General features: G+C 42.8%; 1 protein-coding gene across 1 annotated transcript in view; it reads right to left on the bottom strand.

Moving 5' to 3' along the window:
* The window catches only part of WDFY3 (WD repeat and FYVE domain containing 3), a 248,274-nt gene that overhangs the window by 11,761 nt on the left and 222,723 nt on the right, over positions 1-13,790 (bottom strand). Inside the window, exons 56-61 of the mRNA XM_052641586.1 lie at positions 11,436-11,527; positions 11,001-11,213; positions 8,430-8,577; positions 7,037-7,191; positions 5,992-6,150; positions 3,872-4,051 (exon numbers count right to left, since the gene is read on the bottom strand). Of these exons, the coding sequence (XP_052497546.1) occupies positions 3,872-4,051; positions 5,992-6,150; positions 7,037-7,191; positions 8,430-8,577; positions 11,001-11,213; positions 11,436-11,527 (947 nt within the window). The remainder of the gene's footprint in view (positions 1-3,871; positions 4,052-5,991; positions 6,151-7,036; positions 7,192-8,429; positions 8,578-11,000; positions 11,214-11,435; positions 11,528-13,790) is intronic.

Consider the following 13,790-nt stretch of genomic DNA (forward strand, 5'->3'; position numbering starts at 1 on the left):
AATCTTTTACTTTGGTGCAGCTGGGACTCTCCTTCAATAAACGAAAAGATGAAATCTTGGTAACACTGTAATATCCTATTACAAATTTGTATTCACAGTAGAAGAAGAAAGCTAGTATGTAGGTCATTTCTTGGCACACGGAATTAAACCCTAAGACTCCCTGAGCAGAGAAGTCAGTTTTTCATGAGTTCCAGAGATAGGAAAAAAAAAAAAAAGGAAGCTTTTCCTTCAAATTCTACCAGTTTGGTGAAAAAACAACCCACTACCGTTAAAGGAACTAAGATACTTCCTGAAGCATCAATAGTGTGTTGGTTAGTGCGCTGGGCCCTTTAGACACCCCAAAGCTTCTACACCATCCCAGGCAGCCTCTCCTATCCCTGAGATAGTCTGACAGGCGTGATGCTAGGTCTGACTTCAGAAATGATCTGGTGGACACAGCCAGTGGGCGTAGGACAACATACAGGAATTGGAAGATGGTCATCAAAACAATAAATATGCCAGCAAATCTGGAAAACGCAGCAATGGCCACAGGACTAGAAAAGATCAGTTTTTATTCCAATCCCAAAGAAAGGCAGGGCCAAAGAATGCTCAAACTACTGCACGATTGCACTCATTTCACAAGCTAGCAAAGTAATTCTCAAAATTCTCCAAGCTAGGCTTCAACAGTATGTTAACTGAGAACGTCCAGATGTTCAAGCTGGATTGAGAAAAGGCAGAGGAACCAGAGATCAAATTGCCAACATCCACTGGATCACAGAAAAAGCAAGAGAATTTCAGAAAGACATCTACTTCTGCTTCACTGACTATGCTAAAGCCTTTGACTGTGTAAATCACAACAAACTGGAAAATTCTTCGAGATGGGAATACCAGACCACCTTTCCTACCTCCTGAAAAATCTGTATGTAGGTCAAGAAGCAACAGTTAGAACTGGACATGGGAAAATGGACTGGTTTCAAATTGGGAAAGGAGAACATCAAGGCTGTATATTGTCACCCTGCTTATTTAACTTCTATGCAGAGTATATCATGCAAAATGCTGGGCTGGATAAAACACAAGCTAAAATCAAGATTGCCAGAGAAATATCAACAACCTCAGAAATGCAAATGACACCACCCTTATGGTAGAAAGTGAAGAGGAACTAAAGAGCCTCTTGATGAAAGTGAAAGAGGAGAGTGAAAAAGTTGGCTTAAAATTCAAAAAACTAAGATCATGGCATCCAGTCCCATCCTTTCATGGCAAACAGATGGAGAAACAATGGAAACAGTGACAGACTTCATTTTTTTGGGCTCCAAAATCACTGCAGATGGTGAATGCAGCCATGAAATTAAAAGATGCTTACTCCTTGGAAGAAAAGCAATGGCCAACCTAGACAGCATATTAAAAAGCAGAGACATTACTTTGCTGACAAAGGTCTGTCTAGTCAAAGCTATGGTTCTTCCAGTAGTCATGTATGGATAAGAGAGTTGGATTACAAAGAAAGCTGAGTGCCGAAGAACTGATGCTTCTGAACTGTGGTGTTGGAGAAGACTCTTGAGAGTCCCTTGGACTGCATGGAGATCCAACCAGTCCATCCTAAAAGAAATCAGTCCTGAATATTCATTGGAAGGACTGATGCTGAAGCTCCAATACTTCAGCCACCTTAGGTGAACAGCTGACTCATTAGAAAAGACCCTGATGCTGGGAAATGATTGCATTCGGGAGAAGGGGATGACAGAGGGCGAGATGGTTGGATGGCATCCCCGACTCAATGGACATGAGTTTGAGCAGGCTCTGGGAGATAGTGAAGGACGGGGAGGCCTGGCGTGCTGCAGTCCATGGGGTTGCAAAGAGTTGGGCATGACTGAGAAACTGAACAACATCAAGAACAGAGGAAAGCTAGAAACAAAACAGCAGGACCCATGCAAGAGAGAAGGGAAGGGAAGGCAGGTGTGACCTGGTGCTTTTCCAAACCACTGTCTGTGGTGGTCTTGCTACTGTTCCTTCCCCTTCTCCCCCAGTCTACCAAGGTGGCAAGAACCAAACCAAAACCCAAACAAAAACCACACCGAGCAAAGCACTGCTGTGTCTACCTCTGGAACCACCTCTGACGACGAGTGTCAGCAACTGAGTTTTAATTAATGGGTTCAGTCTCTGTAGGAGACGGGAGGCTGCCACCCCATGATGCACTACACAAGACATTCTGCAATTACTCCAGGGCACCTCAATTAAGAGTGCATTTGAGCAAACCCTGTGGTTATGAGGGTTGAGAGTAAGGAGAATTAAAGGGCAGCTGCAAGGCAGCTTATGCCCAAAGTGTAGACTGCAGTAAGGCAGACTTGATGATGGCTACAAAAATGTAACAGAAATAGAAATCTTCTCATGAGTGACGGAAATGACAAACGAATCTTCAAAGGTAAAAATCTAACATGTCTGTAGTGTCTGCAGCAACTACTGCAATCCAGTGAGTGTATGCTGGCCCCAGTGACAACTAACTAAAATAAAATCTTCAGCATTTGAGAACAATCAAAAACTAAGTGCCTGAAATAGTGCAATTATGCATTTGACTCAGAGCAACACAGTGAAGAGCAGGGTGGTTCTGCTGCATTGACATTTCCATAAACCTCCTCTTAGATGCCTTTGCAGGAGCAACCGAAGGTGCTGTTTTAAAAAACATTTTAAGCCTTTCAAATATATATGAAAACAAATTTGACTCTCTTATCCCCACACGCTCCCCACTCATTCCTGACTCTAATACTCTTATTATTATGAGACAATCTAAGTGACATTAACTGGCCTTCCCTGGTGGCTCAGTGGTAAAGAATCCACCCGCCAATGCAGGAGGTGCAGATTCGATCCCTGGGTCGGGAAGATCCCCTGGAGGAGGGCCTGGCAACCCACTCCAGGATTCTTGCCTGGAGAATCCCATGGACAGAGGAGCCTGGTGGCCTACAGTGCATGGGGTCACAAGAGAGTCAGACGAGACTCAGCAAGTCCATGGCACAACTGCAAGTGCCATTAAGTGGGAATGAGTAAATTTCCTTTTCTTCTTTTTCTCTGAGTGACTGCAAGGTATTTGACTGAAAGCACAGTACTCAATACTCAGAATCTTCTGGTATAAATTAAAGATATGCCTCCTTTGAAAGGAAAGCTGCCCGTGGCTGATGGTATGACAAAGCTAGGACCACTCTGTGTCACTAGCATGATGCCTGGTGGGGCTGACAGCAAGGGTGGGAGTGAATATTTACAGCTAAGAAGTGATGAGCTTGGGGGTTCTCATTAACTGCAGACTGACTTGCACATGTGAGAATTTGTCCCCTGGACACAGAGACCTCATTCTCTCTAAACCTACCCCGAATGTTCCTTGCTTCCCAACACCCCAAACCAATGACTTTTCCCCCTCCTTGCCTAGTCTGCATGGAGGCTCCTATGCCAGCAAATTTCTTTTGTTCTGTTTCTGTGTATTTTTGAGGGCCATTTTTTTTCATACCTTTGGAATCTGTTTTGAAAGCCGTTTTACAACAATTTTTCTCTTGTTTGGGTACCCAAATATTACTCTCCTCACTTTATAAACACTTTGTACATATTTCATCAAACTTCAACAATTTTAACAAATCCCACAAATTCCTTGCTTTTAAAAAAGCGCATTCTACACTGTTTTATTTTGAACCAAATCTTGCTCTTTGAAGTATTGCTGCAGTGATTGGATTTTAAGACAGAATTGTTTCCTGGGTTACAAACTTTAATATCCATTTGCTTTTGCAAACAACATCTAAACCAAGTGGCTTTTATAAGATGTATGTCCATCAACTTGGAAAGCAGAGTTATTTTGTATTTATGCTGGCCAGAGTTATGTGTTCCTACACACAAAACAAGTGAGCAATTTATGACTTACGGTTAATTCATTGATACACAGAGCAGACACGGGAGCCCGGTGGCCTCGGAGCTGGGTTAGGAACGACAGCTTGTTCAGGTCCCAGATGATGCAGGTTCGGTCTCGGGACCCGCTGACGATGATGTGATAGGCTAACGACGCGGTGGCACAGGTGACCGTATCAGTGTGGCCAAGTAAGGCCTAAAAGGGGAACAGATGAGACCTGGTCTCAGGTGGCTGTGCTCCTTACTGGACTCCAAACAGCTGGGTGCGCTGTGAACTGAGAGGCGTGCAGCTAGCGCGGAGCGCCTTGCGCAAGCAGCACCTGGAAGGCCCTCATTCTTTTCTCACCACTGTCCCTGCCTCCCCAACCAGGGGTAAGAGAGAAGTGTGGAGGACTTGGGAGACGCCACTCTCCATTAGTATCTTACTTCTCTCCTGGCCTCAGCCCAGGATCTCAGAAGGAAGGGAGAGTCGCAACTGCAACCCAGCTGGGGTTTTCTCACACTTTCCGTCTCCACACGGAGATGTGTCGATCATAGTCCCCCAATTCAGAATTTAAATTCTGAATCTATTCTTTTCTGCTGTCGATTCCTCGAAGTCCATTCTACAGAACTACAATTGGATATGTTTTTTAAAAATGTAAGTGTGTGGTTGTAATACACGGTCCCAGGAAGATACAGTGAAAATGCAGCTCTGACGTGTCTGCTGAGCACCTGTTAAGAGCTGGACACACCTGGGTGTCTCCTGCACCCGAGAGGGACCTGTTCTCAAACCAGAATAAACACGTTTCTCTTTTGCTGGGATATGAAGAGAAACAGGATCAAGGGAAATGGTAGTGCATGAAAACAAACATTTTGAAGGAAAAGATTCAGATGACTGTTAGGAATTTCTGAGTATTTACTATTTATCAAATTTTGGTGATACACACACCCTTACTATATACTTAGCAAACCCAGAAGGCTGTTCGAAGTGAGAAGTACTTGGCACTGAGGGGCTAACAGGCATGCTAGCTGGCTGCGAAGCCCATTTTCTACACTGAAAATATCGCAAGCAGAAGTGTTTGGACCAGCAAACTGCACTGACAGCCTTGCACCTGCTCATGTGGAGACTGTCTCACAAGGACTCACCTTTAGACCCAGCAACCACTGAAGGTTCTGGACAATAGGGATGGTCACTGGAGTAAGCAAGAGGGGCTCAATTCTTTCTATAGGTATTGAAAACAGCACTGTTTGTCTGAGGCTGGTTTTAAAATAGCTTTGGAATCACACAGAACTGAATTTATATCCTGGCTTTACCACAAGGTGTGACATGGGCCTGTGTATTAAGTTCCCTAAGCCGTGGTTTTTCCAGGTGTTAATTAGCTCGGGCTGATAATGATCTTGTAGAAATGTCAGGATTGCAGTTTTACATTTTTTAAACTCCCAGCACAGTGCCCTGAACACGGCAGGTGTTCAGTAAATGTCAGATATTACTGTTATACTACTTTTAAAATGTGTTATCACAGAAAACACCTAGATGTAAACTCCATTAAAAAGAAACTTACAGTAAATTCACTTATAAATCAAATATTAAAAAGGTGATGGCTTCATGATAAAAGAATTCTTGTTTTGACTAAACATTTATGATAGAGTCACCTCATAACAAGTGATCAAAAATACTTGTTAATAACATCACCAATGGTTTTTCTGAATACATTTCATGAATTTGCCATGTTCTTAAGAATATTATAAATGAAGAAACAGAAAACCAAAAATCAACAACTTAATGGTATAGATGAATGAAAAGCATCCAGAAAAGAAGTTATGAATCAATTGCAAATATAACTGGTTTGCAAGAATTTAACCTACACATAACTCTGAGAAACACTGACATTACTTAAATATATTTTTAAAAAAACTGTATCACCTAAAGATATCTTGCTTCAGATTTTATAAAAGGATAGCTTGGATCATCTTCACAAATAGTATCCTCTAATTTTTCATTTACTTTTTTTAAGATCCGTTTCTAGCAAAAGAACATACATTTTTTGGTCTTGTCCATTAATGTGTAAATTGCCTCGGAATTAAGGAAGTTACTCAGTTTCTCTAGAGCATGAGCGGGTGGGCTGGAAATAGGTCCACCATCTCACATTCTGTTACCTGTTTGAGAGTGAGAGTCTTAGCCTTTTCTTTTGAGGTACTCATCTCCCAAACACACACGACCGTGCTTGTTCCACCCGTGATGACCAGCTTGGGGTTGGGGCAGATCGCACAGAGAATCTGGCCCCACTCCGACAAACATTCATAAACAGTCACTGCCTGTAAAATAGAAGAGATGTGAGACACACATGCCATCAAGCACTACAAGCTTCTGAGACACGACGAGCATACCAAATAAAAGAGAACCTCTGTTTGGGTCCCTCCTGGGCCAATACCTGCTGGGCTGGTTCCCTCAAGGTCTACTCTGAACTACACCCTACAGCCTCCTAACTATAGATGCTGTTGAAAATCATAAGAAGCACTTTGTTCATATTGGGGTCTCCAGTTTCTCCAGTCAGGGAAAAAGATGTTTAGATTGTGCGATGGAAAATGACGTTCAGGTTGTGTGATGCCGTGTGAGATGCAGGGGGTGATCTGGTGAAAGGATGCATTCGCTGTAGCAGGCAGAATGTAAAAGGAACCCATGAGTGCTGCTGTTCATGACAATGTGACTAAACAAAACTGTGTTATAGACACAGACTGTGTCCCTCATGCATTCAGGAGAGGACTGTCAAGGGGCAAATACGACCCCAAAGCATCACTTATGTATTGCCTCTCCAAGAGATGCTAATGGGACTCAAAATGGTAGCCGCAACTGCTTCTTAGGGGAAGGGCGGCAGGTTTTCTGCCACCAAAATGGTAAGTGGGACAGTGACTCAAAGGGAGGCTCTTCTGGTTGGCAGAAATATTGAACACCTGGTTGGCTAGGGCCCCCTGGAGGAGTTCTTAGAGTGGAAGGCAAACTGCTAGGTCCTGGTACACAACCTTCCAGGAGAGGCTTTTCTGCAGGAAATGGGACTTGTCCACTAGCTCCTCTATCCTGATCGGAGGCAGTGAAGCTCTCCCTTCCTCTGGGCTGGGGAGGAGCAGCGGAGAAGCCCTTGGCTTGAGCTATCCCCACCCCCATGAGGCAGGATGACATAAGTGAGCAAGCAACAGTGCAAACCTTGTCTGACTCATAGGTCCCCAGCCTGCAGCTGAGGTCCGCGTAGCCCCAAGCGAAAGTCTTGTTCCACGTTGGCGGGATAAGAACCTTATTCTGTTCTACCGCAAGAATGCCTTTGTCTGTACATACGATTTGTCCCACAGGCTCTTTGAGTTCTACAAAAAATAAATCAACATGTTAGAACCAGTACAGGGAAAACTAACCTCCTTATCCCACAGAGGAGGGTAGAGAGTGTTAGTTGTGTCTGACTCTTGTGACCCCATGAACTATAGCCCACCAGGCTCCTCTGTTCATGGGATTCTCCAGGCAAGAACACTGGAGTGGGAAACCATTTCCTCCTCCAGGGGATCTTTCCAACCCAGGGACTGAACTGGCATCTCTTGCATCTCCTGCCTTGGTGGACAGATTCTTCACCACTAAGGCTACCTGGGAATCCCACAGGGGAGGGTAAAGGGATCTCAAATATTCATACAAATCAAGCATCTTGACACCCACATTAATACAAAATGACCTGAGAAGGAAGTAGGGCGTGGCTTTCGATGGAGTCTTCTGCAGACCAACTGGGCAGATATCGACCCCGACTGGTGTCTCCAGCCTGCCTGGCTATGGACACTTGCTTGGGTTTGGCTCCCAGCCACCAGGCCCACCTTTTGATCCCGAGGACTTCCAGAGTGTTCTGGGATGCCCCCCAGAATGCCACACAGACCTCCAAACGACCTAGGCCTTTAGCCCCTCCCAGCCCTAGACTTCCTGAAGGAAGGCCAAGAACCCCAGCTCTGACCCAGGACTCTGTTGACCACACCAGTGCTCCAGAGCCATCTCTGGGCAGTGGCTGGAGCTGGCACAGGGCAGAGTCTGTGGAATGAGACAGGCGGCAGAGAGCTGGGCACCCATCCAGACTTTGATGCTCCAGTTTTTGGATTTACGTGACAACTTCAAGACTCTGCAAAACATTTTTTTTTTTTTTTCATTCAAAGGGGAAAAAAATCTACTTGGAAAAGTAATTTAAAATAACTTACAATACCAGTAGATGAAAGAAGCTTTTAAAGTTGGCATGTTAAAAATACAAGTCTTCTTACTGCTATTTCTAAATTGGCAGAACATGTGTAAATGAAGATGGCAGAAGCTTTTCTACAAGTTGAATTACGAGATTTGGTATCCTAGTTTTCAGTACCCTAGCAGAGAGGAGAAACCTGTTGGGTTTCTTTCGGATGCAAAATCCAACAGGCAGAAAGAAGAGAAGAGAAAAGGAAAAGGAGACTCTGTATTTGATGGTTTAAGCACTTACTACAAATGACACTGTTGCTGAGAAGCAAACTTGTTATTGCTTAACTAGGATTATTAAACAGTCCCACAGAATCATCCATCAAAAGCCCATTCCCTGTCATTTTACCTTTTACAGGTGTTAGCGAAGGCCTCAGGTTGTCTAGATGATGAAAAAAGATCTTGTCACCGGCAGACCCTGGCGGGACGGAGGCCCCCGCATTGTCTCCATTGAGTCGACTCCTCACTCGCTTGGGTGGATGAGGTTTTTTAAATAACTGGTAAGAGAGAAGACAACACATTTTATAATGAAAGCTGACATTTATTAATCAACCCTTTTATTTGCCAGATATTTTGTTGCTATTTCACTTAAGCTTCACAACAGCCATTAGGTATCACATTGTCACATTGTATACTTGACGAAAGAGATTTAAAGAGGCTCAGAAGGTTGCCGTCTGAGATCTCATACCTCAGTAAGTGGGGACAAGACTCTGATACTAAAGCTTGGGTTACCATCAAGCTCTATGCTACACTGATTTCATGATAATTTTTCAAAAGTAAATTAATCTCTTCAAATAACAGTCAGTTGAAAATTATTTTTCAGTGATGTTTAAAAATGAACCCATCCTTTACAGATCGATACCGTTCTGGGCAATGGAGAGCAGGCAGCCATTCTAACTGGGTTACATCTGGCGCCAACATGGGCTTTATGGATGTGACATCATTCCTATCTCATTTAGGTGCTACTAATTTGCTCAGTATGAATACGGCTGCCTTCTTTTTACTTTGTGATGATGTAAGAGAAGAAAAGATCTTTGTCATTTCCATTTAGTATTTCTAAGGGATTGAAAAGTATTAATGTACATTTAAGATGACTGTCTTTCAAATACTGTACGGTTTCTAAATAGGCAGAGTCATTTCTGTCAGAAAACTGATATTTGAGGAAGATATTTGGAAAATCTTAAGATGAAATGAGATTTAGGATGACTACAGCACCATCACAGTCTATTTATTTGACATTTTGGGTTTCCAGGAGAAAAAATAGGAAAAAATATGTTTATAAAGATACACATCTGAGGCGCCCAAAGCTTTAAAGATGTAATTCCCATTTTGTCTACATACATGGCATAGGATCAGGGTTCCGTTATTTTTTATAAATGTCTTCAGAGACAAGACTCAGAAGCTGTATTAAAATACCCACATACTTTCAAATATGCTCATGAATGAACCTTTACTGAAGACCTTTATGAAGTACCTGAGGATAGAGCAGGCCAGGCAAGCATATATATAAGGATAAATTAACATGACAACGATGACAAAGCTTAGCTATTTTGAGGGATGGTTACACTTGGAAGTACTCTCCATTAGTTCCTGGAATGTCCTAGAAATATGTTAGCATCCAAACCCTATCTCCCAGACTATCTTCCTCTTAAACTCAAAAGTGGGGCAAAAATCCTGCAACAGGGCATGTGTGTTCAGAATATCTGTTTCCCAGAAGGTTATGAAAAATGGTTCCTGCACATGTAACCCTCAAAGAAGGGAAAGGCTTAACTAAGGTTCTTCTGCTGTGATTACAGCTCATCAACAAATGTTCCACTTTGGAAGTAAACCTGACTCCTGCACTGGGGGATCAGATTGCACTGTGAGCGGCAGAGTCACAGGCGGTGACTTTTCCATATCGCGGCTTTTCCATAAACAAAGACTTATCATTGTTCTGTGTTCCCAGCTGTCAACTGTGGAAACCTCAAAGTCGGTTAACCTACAGAAAGGGAGTCCAGGAAAGATGTCCGAACAGAGAAGGACAGCCAGGGTCAAAATGCAGAGGCCAGGGCACTTGGGGGAAAGGCGGTGGTCTCAACAGCCGGCAACGCGAGGCTTCTGCACCGTGTGGCTTCTGCACCGTGTGGCTTCTGCACCGTGTTGTGGTTTCTTCTGGCACACCCTGCCCTCGTCGTGGGCCCGGAGCAATGGCGATGAAGGATGGGATGAGTTCCCTTAGTGACTCAAAAGGAGCCTCTTCTGGTTTGCAGAAACACTGAATACCTGGTTGGCTAGGGCTTCCTGGAGGAATTCTTTGAGTGCAAGGCAAAGTGCTAGCCTCTGGTACACAACCTTCCAAGAGAGGCTTTTCCACAGGAAACATGACTTGCCCACTAGCTCCTCTATCCTGATCGGATGTGGTGAAGCTCTCCCTTCCTCTGGGTTGTGCAGGAGCAGTTGAGAAGCCAGTTTCCTGCTGAATCGCGTGTGGGGACAGGAAAGCATGCCCTGCCACTAGTCTGTGAAGGAAAATCCTCTTTGACTAACACAATTTCTATTTATCTGGACTGTAAGAGGAAGGAGAATGTAATAATCTAGGGACCCACTGCAACTACTGGGCAATATTCACGGTTCTTAATTAAAAACTTGGTCCAAAGTTAATTACTATATGGTCATCTACCATCCATAGATATATTGTTCAGTCGCTAAGTTATGTGTGGACTCTTCCATGGACTAGGCCCGTGGGATTCTCCAGGCAAGAATACTGAAGGGCTGCCATTTTCTTCTCCAGGGGATCTTCCCGACCCAGGGATGGAAGCCGTGTCTCCTGCATTGGCAGGCAGATTCTTTACCACTGAGCCACCAGGGAAGCCCACAGACATAAGACAGAGCTTGAAAAATGTAAGAGAAAATATCGACGATAAGGGAAAAACAGCCATACCTGTTTAGGGATCTGCCCAAAGTTATTAATGAACCCTATGGTGGCTGTCTCCTTGAGGGGGTCATTTATGTTGTAGATATCCACTTGACCCTCATAGAAAAGGTGATGGAAGACATTTACAGCTTCTACCGCGGCAGGACCTTGCTGCTTATAGCCGAAGATTAAGTCGATCCACTCATGCAGATGGGCACTCACGTAGTCACATTCCAGAGCCTGCAATTTCAAAACACAGGTTCAGTCACTGGCTGACTTGTATTACTAACGTGGAAAGTAAAAGAAGTGACCACTGGCCAACTGGAACTAAAATAACTAAAAACCATACAAATCACATTAGTAACTTGAACACACGGGGAACAGATCGCTCAAGGTCCTCTCTGTTTTGTGGTCAGTGAGCCAGTGAAGCCTCAGTTCCACCGCAAAGCGCGTTCCCATTACCTCACGGTGCACCCGGATGAATTCTCGTGGGTCCCCTTTTGCCCAGGGTGGAAGGATAACGTCTCCAAGCTTGGTGCCGTTTTGTTTACAGCCTGTGAAATTAGACACATTAACAAGAAAATAAAACAGTGAGATAAATAGTAACATCCTATTAAAGTAACAGAGAAACAGTGGGCTAGATTCATTACCAGAACTATACAATGTTACCACCAGAAGGGACCCTCAGAGATCATCTACTCTGGTATTTCCCCAAAATTCCTCCTTAGAGAGATTTATTGAGCATTCGCAAAACTGTGGGGCTCCCACAGTCAAAGGGCTTCAGGAAATGCTGAACTATGCAAGGTTAAACATGTTTCTTTTCTATAAGGCTCCTCGGAGGTACTGCTCTTCTCTAGGAAGGGTATTGGATACAACATTTCTGCCATTTAATTGACCACAGGACTCCTTCATGAAGCATTTTATGGGGTTACTGTTTTGAGTTTGGAAGAAACTGCCTAAACCAATACAAGCTCCTTAAGACTGCTCATCTGCAAGACCATTAACAATTTCTCTGAAGCATTCATGCAGGCTTTTCCAGAATGCTTAAAGCTTGGTGAGTCAACAGCAGTGGCCAAGCACTGAATCTCTTTTCTGGATGGTTTTACAAAATTCTGCATTCACATGGAAAAGGTTGCTGAAAAAATACCTAACTCCTCGAGCCAATTTCAGTCTGGATTCTATCTTGGCCTAAGAGGACATAAAAGTATGAGTCATCCAGAAATATTTGCAATACATGTGGTTTCTCATATTTCTGATTCTTAAATTCTTGAGAAAACTCTGTAGAACCCACATGTATTTTGCTGCATTAAAAAATAAAAGTAAAATCTGAAACAATGTGACTTTTTTGGGACTGTTGTATCTTTTAACAGAAAAAACACTTGTAAAGACTATAGGACCACCTTGCAGGAAAAGAAATCAAGTTATAATAATTCATAACCATGCCATATTTATTCCACATAAACTGTTATTTTAAGTCACAGCCAGATAATCCCTAAAATAGTAAAGGTTGCATTTACTATGAGATCTATTGACAACAAAACACATTAAATGGGACTGGCATCTGAGGAAGTGGGTTCTGTTTCTTCTTTCAAAAAGTTAACTGAGCTTACAGAGCTTTCCTAGGCACAAATCGGATAATCATGGTAAACAAGGACTCTATAAATGATAATGTGGACTCCCTAGTTTCATGCAGTTGGTTAAACAGCTGCATTATAAATTTTCATAGAGAACTGTTCAAATTTCAGGACACAAAAGGCAGGTTCCAAGTAAGGGCCAGTAAAAAAACCTTTCCTTTCATCACTGAGACTTGATGGCTTCTTTACAATGTGATACAAGTAAGAGATTAAAAATCCATTTTATTGTTTAAAGGAATGTTTTGATTTAGTTGGAAAAATTTTCATGTAACTTAAGAAAAGAAATAAAACAATCAAGTTATTACAGCCTCTCTCCCCTCTTTTACACCCTTTCCCCACCCTCTCTGAAATGTCCTGTAGGCCTAATAAGAATAAGAAGTAAGAAATAACTTTTTTTGATAATAAGAAGTAATATTCCCCTAACTACCTGATAGAATAGTAGATGGAATCTACTTTCCCCAATTTTGCTCATAATCCCTAAATACTGTGTGATACAATGTTATTTTATCAGCACTGTCTGCAATTTTAAAATGTCGTTTAAAGGGGACAGTCTGTTGAAAACTCTTGATCTAATTCTGCTACTCTGCAGTTTCCCTCCATGTTTATCCAAGGGTACAAGAATAAGACCAGAAAAAGAACCTACGTGCTCCAGAGCCAGGGAAAAAACCCCAAGTGTTCTTTCTTTTGTATTATTAGCTCTCTTTTCTGGATGGAGAGACAAACGGTTTTGTTTGACTTCCTTTATATTGAGGTAAAGTTCACATAACATAAAGTTAACGATTTTAAAGTGAATAATTCCGTGGCATTTCATATGTTCGCAGTATTGTGCAACTATATCTAGTACTAAGACATTTTGACCACCCCAGAAAGAAATCTTAAATGTAAACAGTTGCTCCCCATCCCTCCCCTCCACCCCCGCCCCGATCCCCTGCCTCAGGCCCTGGAAATCACCAATCTGTGTCCTGTCGATCTGTATTTACCTGTTCTGGACATTCGGTATAAGTGGAGTCATTATGTGACTTTCTGCATCTAGGTTTTTTTTGCTGTAATGTTTTTGAGGTTTGTCTATGTTTGTGTGTTTACCATTACCCTGTATCTTATAATGCCTGAGTGATACCCCATTATATGTATATTCCACAGTTTGTTTATCCATTGATATATATGTGGGCTGTTTCTACCTAAT

This window comes from Budorcas taxicolor, chromosome 6 (genome assembly GCF_023091745.1).
Source record: "Budorcas taxicolor isolate Tak-1 chromosome 6, Takin1.1, whole genome shotgun sequence".
Lineage (NCBI taxonomy): Eukaryota > Metazoa > Chordata > Mammalia > Artiodactyla > Bovidae > Budorcas > Budorcas taxicolor.